Genomic DNA, 8,997 nt, shown 5'->3' on the forward strand with positions numbered 1-8,997 from the left:
ATGCATCAGGCAGGTGCTGAGTGAACGCCCTGCTCAGAGATATATCGGCCCCGGCACCGGGGCGAGGCTGAAACGGATTATTTGTCTGGAGTGAAACATTGAGCGTATTTATTATCTCTCCTCCAGCCCTGGCTCCTTCCTGCTGTTCCGACGTCAGGTAGAATAATGGCTGCCATAACCTTGGGCGCTTGCGCTGAGAACGCTCTCTCTCCCTCGCCTGTTACTCGCCCTCCCTCTCTTGTTACTCTCTCCCCTTCCTTTCTCCCTCTTTCACTGACTCACTCTCCCTCCCTCGTTCCTCACATCGCTATCTTTTCAATACAGATCAGCGAAATGGCAGAGATAACACAAACACGCACCTGAGGGCAGTATTTCTGTGCTCTAACAGGAGGCTTCCTAAATAGATCTGGAGATAATAAGAGGAAGGGAAGAGGAAAGGAGAAAGAAGAGAAGAGGGGTGAGAGGAGGGGAGAGAGGAGGGTAACGGACAGAGGAGAGGAAAAAAGAGAGGAGAGGGGGGGAGGAGATAGGAGAAGAGGGGAGAGAGAAGATGATTAAAGAGGAGAGCTGCACCCAACATGTCTCTCTGTGTGTCTGTATGTAGGTGTGTGTTGTGTGTGTGTATTATTTAAGTGGGTGTGTGTTGTTTGTGTTGTATTGCGTAAGTATTTGCATTGTGTGTGGGTATGTGAGCGTTGATCGTGTGTATATGTATTGTGTGAGTACATTTGTGTGCCTTATTTCAGTGCGCGTGTGTGTGTCTGGCCTACATCCCTAAACCCGTGTCTTCATCGACGCTAACTGACTGACTCCCAACAGTGTCAGACTAGAAGTACACTCCCCTCGACTCCTCCCCCTGCTCTCCTTCCTCTCTTCCCCTGGTCTCCTAGCCTCCTTCCTCTCCCCCATAAGTGAACAGACTGGTGTTAGCCTAGCATTGCATAGCATGTGAGAATGTACTGGTGTTAGCGAAGCATAGCATAGCATAGCATACTCTGAGAATGTGTGTGTGTGTGTTGGTGTTACCACTTCCTGCACGTTTGTGTGCACGTTTGTGCACGATCAAGAAATGTTTCTTCTTTCTTCTAAAACCACACACAGTCCTTAGCCTAGCATAGCTCAGCATGGGAACGTCTGCAAGCCACAAACACCTGTTTCCAATCACTCGAAAGGCCTTTCTTCACCGTCCACATTCCAGCTATGAAATGGAGGATTTATAGACACACAAGATCCACATTCATCATTTCAAGAGAGAGAGAGAGAGATCTCTGGTTGTGATGTGCAAGACCCAACCCTATAGTCAGAATGCCTTTAAAGGTTGAATATTGACATATTAATACATTTAATATGGTACAAAACAGGTTTACAGTACAGATAAAGTGTATAGCGAAGCATTTTCCAAAGTGAACTTTCCAGACACATTTATTGGGCTGATAACATTACTCAAACACAGTGTATGACCATTTGTAAACAATAAAACAGGAAACGAGGCGTCTGCTTAGAAGAGGCCCAAGCGGAAAATACTCAACTTTAATCATCGTTAGTTTTTTTTTTGTGTTTTTTTTTGTTCGTTAAATCTCCTTGATATATCTTTTTAGTCAGTTTATTCATATTTTTATCTTTACATACGTCTCTTACTTTCAGCAGTACTGATAATCGTAATATGTACAAACTAAGCCAAGACACACTGGTATGCTCCTGGGGAAACTGTGGGCTCCTCCTCATCCCTTTCCTCCTCTCCCTCTCCCTTCTCCTCCTCCTCTCCTCCCTTCTCCTCTTTTCTTTCCTCCTCCTCCTCTTCATCCTCCTCCTCTCCTCCATCCTCATACTTTCCTTCTCTCTTTACCCCAGTATTTTTTGTGTGGCATCGATTACAGTTTCCAAGTGCGAAAAGGAGAGGCTCTTCTCTTTGATGCTGTTGGCATGCCTTGTTGGTGACGAATATGACATTTCTGGACAGGAACGGACCTTGTAATGACATTGCACGCCCACTGGGAGCAGCGTCCAAGGCTTTAGGATCCAATGACAATAAAAGCTCTTTATTTACAAAGGCTAAAAAGTCCTGTATAGTCTCTTGGGTGAGGAGGCTAGGAAATAAATGTGTCCATTTTTGTATGAGTTTTTTCAACGTTGTTTTTCTCCCAAAAAAGGCCGGTATCAAAACGCTGTGTATAGATATTTATAGTCGTACTGGATTAGTAAGTGTGAGTTGGCTTCAGGTGCTTCTCAATGTATGAAAGAAGGTTCTGGTTGAGGACGAGCCACAGTCTTCACTTTGATTATGCTCAGTTTGTCTTTATACAATGGACTAATCTTAGATGAGATTCTGCCTTCATCCTCTGCTCCAGTTGCTCTCTCTCTCTCTCTCTCTCTCTCTCTCTCTCTCTCTCTCTCTCTCTCTCTCTACTACCCCCCTCGCCCCCCCCCCCCTCTCCTCCCCCCCATCCCTCGCTCCGTCCTCCACCCTCGTTCCCGCGCTCGTCCAGGGGAGGTCATTTCAGCAGCCACTCGTTCACTGGAGGAGAAGAGAAGGAGAGGAGCGGAGGAGAGGGGGAGAGGGGGAGAGGAGGAGAGGGGGAGAGGAGGAGAGGAGAGAGGAAAAGAGGAGGAGAGAAGAGGAGAAAAGGAGTGAGAACACATCGCCGTAGCTCTCATACCCTCTAGGACAGATGAGCTGACCAACCCTACCCAGCATGCACTGCCTTCAGTGTCAGACTACAGCAGGTTGACCCCATTACAGCTCCAGAGCAGCTTAAAGGTGGAGAGCGCTGGAAGTAGGTGCGGTTTATATATACATATATATATATACGGTATACTATGTTGTGCATGTGTCTTGTCTATGTCTATCAACTATATGTATAAATATATCTATAAACATCTGTGTTGTGTTATTTCTGAGCCTATATATTGTGTGTATTTCTCTATATAAATCTGTCTGTATATCTGTATGTAGCCATCTACAGATATTGACCCACAATAATTCCATGTGTTGGAGTCATCTTAAACATCAGATATCATAACAATCTAGTTTAGTATTCCTAGCAGGGCACACACACACAGCATAGCCCTACCCACACGTGCATTTTTATTAGTACAAATATGAGTGATATTTACAAAACATGAATATCCTCCCACGTCTGTGCAGCTAACTACGGCAGAGTCTGGCTGCTCTCAGACGTCTCGGAAGAAATCAATGTTTCTTGCTTCCAGACTAGCCTTAAGATTCATTGCCAATCACCTAAATCAGACGTACCTCCACCCTCCCCACACGCAGTCTTTACCTTGAAGTTATTGACATGGTTAAGAACCCTACGTCAGTCAGACGTGATTACGGATGCAGCTGAAAGCTGCGGTGCTTCCCTGCGTTTGTCTCGCGAGAGCGAAGGGAGAGTGGAGAGGAGAAAGATGTGTGCAAGAGAGGGGGAGTGTGTGGACAAGTGTGTGTGTGTGCCTGCGTGTGCGAAAGCAGTGTTTGTAGATGGGTTTGGGGTATGTGTGTGTGTGTGGAGGGGTTTGGGGTGTGTGTGTGTGTGTGGAGGGGTTTGGGGGGGGGGGTGTGGGTGTGTGTGTGGAGGGGTTTGGGGGGTGCGTGAGTGTTCAATCTCTCAACAACTGCTGCACAGAATAAGAATTTCATCTGAGAGCGAGTGAGGGAGGGACAATGGAGAGAGAGAGGGAAGAAGACAAGATGCAAAGAGAGAAAGGGAGAGAGGGAACTACAGAGACAGAGGCAGAGGGGGGAGGGAGAGAGAGAGAGAGAGAGAGCGAGAGAGTGAGAGAGAGAGAGAGAGAGAGAGAGAGAGAGAGAGAGAGAGATAGATAGATAACTGGCAAGTTTGTCCACACTACAATAAACCCTGAAAAATGAAGACAAGTAATAGTAGTGGGTTACCTCTGGCCCTCAATGTATTTACGCTTCAGGGGTAAAATTCACATTTTGTGCAGCAGTTGCCCAGATATATTGGCTGAAACAGAGGAGAGGAGATGGTCAGCACACTGCATACGCCACCTCCACCAATTAGCACACTGCATACAAAACCTCCACCAATCAGCACACTGCATACAAAACCTCCACCAACTAGCACACTGCATACAAAACCTCCACCAATCAGCACACTGCATACAAAACCTCCACCAATCAGCACACTGCATACGAAACCTCCACCAATCAGCACTGCTTACAAAACCTCCACCAATCAGCACACTGCATACGAAACCTCCACCAATCAGCACACTGCATACAAAACCTCCACCAATCAGCACACTGCATACACCACCTCCACCAACCAGCACACTGCATACACCACCTCCACCAATCGTCTCACTGCATACACCACCTCCACCAATCAGCACACTGCATACACCACCTCCACCAATCAGCACACTGCATACAAAACCTCCACCAATCAGCACACTGCATACAGGTCATCCACCAATCAGCACACTGCATACATGCCCTCCACCAATCAGCCCACTGCATACACACCCTTGACCAATCAGCACACTGCATACACACCCTCCACCAATCAGCACACGGCAGACACCACCTCCACCAATTAGTCGGCCCATACATCACGACACACACAGGACCATCAGGCATGGACAGTGTCTGTCTGCCTGTCTGTCAGTGTGTGTCTGCCTGTTTGCTTGTCTGTCTCCCTGTCTGTCTGCATCAGACAGGACCTGAAAGCTCTAAACGTGCAATGAAATGCTCTACCACTGAGCTCTAACAATCACCCTCGAGAGGAAGAGGAGGAGGAGGAGGAGGAGGAGGAAGAGGAGGAAGAGGAGTGAAGGGGTTCGCTAGACTAAACTACACCCAGATTTCTCCCCTGAAAAGACACTACAGTATTTATCTCAACAGCAGCTGTGTGTGTGTCCTTAACACTAGTTTAATTCTATAAATCACTGTGTGTGTGTGTCCTTACCCCAACGCTACTAGCATAGTCGTATCCCTTCAAATCCTGTCAGTAGGACTGACATCTCATCAACTCATCTCATTATAACATCTGCAGCTTTCATAGTCATGGTGGTATCTAGCAGATTCTAGTACAAGTAATTTGTTTTAGTTTAGAATGAGTCATTCTATGTGTGTGTGAGGTGAGTGTATGTGTGAATAGAAGTGTGTGCGTGTGTATAGAAGTATGAGAGTGTGTGTGTGTGTGTGTGTGAGGTGAGTGTGTGTATGCGAGTGTGTGTGTATATGACGGTATGATGTGCATGCAAGAGTGAGTGCGTATAGTGTGAGGTGAGTGTACATTTACTTGATGCGTGCGTGACCGCACGTGGATATGAGTGTGCGAGGTGAGTGTGTGTGTGTGTGTGTGAGAGTACCTCGGTACTGCAGCCTCTGGGCCCGGTTGTTGGGGCAGTCCTTGCCCTGCGTGCTGAAGTTGATGTTGGTGCGTATGCAGCGGTTGTTGAGCGGCTGCACCGGGCGCACGTTGTCGCTCATGCTGATGAAGATCTGAGACGGCTGGTTCTGGCTCAGCAGACGCAGGGAGTGCATCTGAGGAGAGGAGGAGGAGGAGAGAGGAGAGGCCGTGAGTGTGTGTACGTCTGTGCGTGTACGCCTGCGTGTGTGCGTCTCTGTGTGTGTGTGTGCGCGCCGCGCGCCCCCCCCACCTGCATCCGAGTGATGTACACCGGCTTGTTCATGAGGATCCAGGTGGCCGTCTCGAAGCAGGGCGGGATGGTCATGGAGCCCTCGTATGTGATGAAGCTGGACGTCTCAGGGTACACCTCCTCCATGTTGAGGCCTGACAGCAGGTACGCATCATCTGGAGGGAGGAGAGGAGGGGACGGGAGGGGGGAGGGAGAAAGTAAGGAGAGAGGGGGAGAGGTAGAAGGGGAAAGGACAAAGGATGAGGAAGGAGAGAGAGAGCAAAGAGAGAGGGGAGGGATGGAGAGGTGTGAGAGAGGAGAAAAGAGAGAAAGAAGATAAATGGGAGAAAGAGAGTGTATTGAGACACATCTTTCCAAATGCATGATTCCAATCATCCTTAGTATTGTACAATATGTGGATTACCTTAACAACGAACACCTACTCTCCTAAACTCTAAGCTGAGCTGGAGAGCTCAGTTCAACTGGACACCCTGACTCCCGTATTTGACAGCCAGACTATAGGAGACACAAACCCCTTCTACGAAAACAGCCTCCTAGCCAGCGAGGTAGGGAGAGACACAGACTTCAGAAAAACACACACACACACACATATACACACACACGCACAGTCCTCCAGCAAACACATCAGAAAATAATACCACAAAAACACCCTAAAAACCTCATTTGTAATCCCCTGTACATCAGTCCAGAGTATCATCCATTAGTGGGGCGAGCCCTGGGACTCCAAGCACAGAGAGCTCTCCTAGTTCCACATCAATAACATTTGTATGGCAGTGTGTGTGTTTGCGTATGTATTCATGTGTGTGTATGTATTTATGTGTGTGAATGTGTGTGTTATCATGTGTATGTGTGTGTGCGTGAGTGCCAGTGGGAATCGATTTAAAATATACATGGCAGGGCAAGCAGCACTGCTGGTTGTAGAAAGGTATGCTGGAGGTGTGTGTGTGTGAGGGAGAGAGACAGAGAGAGAGAGAGAGAGGGAGAGAGAGAGTTCTGACAGTTGACAAGGCCCACTCTCTTTCCCCAAGGTTCCCCTCCTCCCCTACCCCCCCCCCCCCACGCCCCCCCCCTCTCTCCAGCCCTCCAGCGGTCTCCAAGGCCCTCCCCACCACCAGGGGTCATGATGGCGAATCTGGCCTTCATCCGCTCCCCCATTAGTCCAATTATGGGCCTTCTTTTTTCCCCATCCGCCGAGGGCACTGTCCTCAGCGGTGCAGCCTGTCCAACATGGCCGCCAGAGAGAGCAGGGAGCTGTCAGGATGAAGCCAGGCTGTCGTCCGTGCCAGGGTAACAGACTCATCCTCAGAGAAGACGTCCCACGTGGACGAGTGTTTGAAATCAATTATTTCTCTCCTCTTTTATCTCTGCCTCCTTGTCCCCCTCCCTCTCTCTTTCTCTTTCTCCCCCTCCACCCCTCTGTATCTACACCTTCACCACCTCTCTTTGGCCACCTTTTGCATTCAAGGTTATTTCTTTAGCTTACTTTTGTATGTTATTCTTGTGATGGTATCTCTATTCAACATCCGATTCAGGAAGGAGTTAGAAGTCTCGGCTATCTGGAAGACAAGAAGCAGAGTAGATAAATCATGTACCATGCTGGAGACAGACTGAGCAAAACATTGTCTACGTGTGTGTGTTGTGTGTGTGTGTGAGCTGCTGTCTGCAGTACACAGCTGCACACATATACTCAGTGAACACAAAAGCAGAAAGCGTTTTCGACAAAAGATCAGCTGTTTGCTTGTGAATCAAGTCTGGTGAGAGGAGCAACATTCCTCACTCAGGACTGAAAGCCCCCCTGCTACTCTTCCTCTCCTCCTTCCTCTCCCCCCCCCCCCCCGCCCTTCTCCTCCTCCTCCTACCCCGCCCTCCTCCTGGCGCGCCATCTCTTCCTCCCACATCCTTCTATTTTATCCTCTCCTTCCCCCTCTCCTCCTCCTCCGCCTTCACCATCTCCTCCACTCCTCCCTCTCCTCCACTCCTCCCTCTCCTCCACTCCTCCCTCTCCTCCTCCTGTCTAAGCTTTTTTTTTTTTTTTACAGCTCTAATGGCCGCCCTCATCTCCGAGTGATTAAGCAGAGCAGAGCTCCCAGCGTCACTGGAACTCAAGTGATGCCCTCCTTGACCTGTTCTCCAGGCAGCCCAAACCGTAACCAGGCGCTCGATGCTCTCTCTCTCTCTCTCTCTCTCTCTCTCTCTCTCTCTCCTCCCTCTCCCTCTCTCCCTCCCTCTCTCACTCCACCTCTGTTCTCTCCCTCTTTCTCTCTACTATTCTATCACTTTCTCTCTCCTCCCTCTCCCTATTTATTTCTCCTGATTCTGTCTCTCCTACTTCTCCCTTTCTTCTTTTCTCCCTCCCTCCCTCTCTCTTCTCTCCCTTCTCCCTCTCTCTCCTCTATCTCCTTCATTCTATTCTTTTCTCACTCTCTCATTCTCATTCTGTCTTGCTCTCTGTCTCTTCTCTCCTTCGCTCTTACTCTTCATCTGTCTTGCTCTTTCTAACCTTCTCACTCCTCGCACTTTTTCCTACTCTCGCTCTCTCTCTCTCTCTCTCTCTCTCTCTCTCTCTCTCTCTCTCTCTCTCTCCCTCTCTCTCTCTCTCTCTCTCTCTGAATAACATAATTAATGTTTTGGTGGTAAAACACCTAGGGCGGTTGAAGACCATCTCTCTCTTCCAGGAAGCAATTAGAGAGCGTTCTGTCACGTTTAGAGAGTGTTAGAGGCCCACACGAGAGGCGGATGAGAGAGAAAGAAAGAGAGAGAGAGTGAGAGAAAGAGGGATGAGATGGAGAGAGAGAGACTCGAGGAGCATGCCGACTCAACATATGGAAAACCAAAATCTGGAACAGGACAACTGTCGACACAAACGTCTTTAATCTACCAGTCACAATTACATCCCTTCATATACAGTTTATCTATCCTCCTTTTATATATCCTGGGTATATATACTCCACTATTTGAGGAGTTGTCGATGTATTGCACTGCAGGAAAGTTGACATCCTTTGTTCTCTCCTCTGTGTCGGACGCCCCGATTGTGTTTCCATGGTGACCCGGCACAGTGCCAACCCTCTGGCATTTCCAGCTCATATTACTTTGGGCCTGGGGGGGGGGGGCGGGGGGGGGGGGGGGGGCGAGGAGGTGTACTTCCTGTGTGTGCCCCTACGTAAACACTCCCCAAGAAACAGAACATCACATATCGGTGTAAATAGGGGCTGTCACAGAATCACTTTGACCTGAAAACACATTTTTAGATGTGAATTATACACACATTAAAAATTATTACACATTTCAAAATTATAAAGTGAGTTATGCCCTTTTACGTATCGGATGTCACCAAAGCAGTTTATGGAGACTTTTGACAGCGGGAGTGGAGTC

The 8,997-nt window shown here is 48.5% G+C and overlaps 1 protein-coding gene across 1 annotated transcript; it reads right to left on the reverse strand.

Moving 5' to 3' along the window:
• Positions 1–2,476: 2,476 nt before the first annotated feature.
• LOC136950720 (carbonic anhydrase-related protein 10-like) lies at positions 2,477–7,523 on the reverse strand. Its single transcript, XM_067245165.1, has 5 exons — positions 7,485–7,523; positions 7,109–7,181; positions 5,626–5,780; positions 5,335–5,509; positions 2,477–2,515 (listed from the first exon to the last, which is right to left on the reverse strand). The coding sequence occupies exons 1-5, from the start codon at positions 7,521–7,523 to the stop codon at positions 2,493–2,495; spliced, it is 465 nt and encodes a 154-aa protein (XP_067101266.1). The 3' UTR covers positions 2,477–2,492.
• Positions 7,524–8,997: the final 1,474 nt, after the last annotated feature.

This window comes from Osmerus mordax, chromosome 10 (assembly GCF_038355195.1).
Source record: "Osmerus mordax isolate fOsmMor3 chromosome 10, fOsmMor3.pri, whole genome shotgun sequence".
In the NCBI taxonomy this organism is placed as follows: domain Eukaryota; kingdom Metazoa; phylum Chordata; class Actinopteri; order Osmeriformes; family Osmeridae; genus Osmerus; species Osmerus mordax.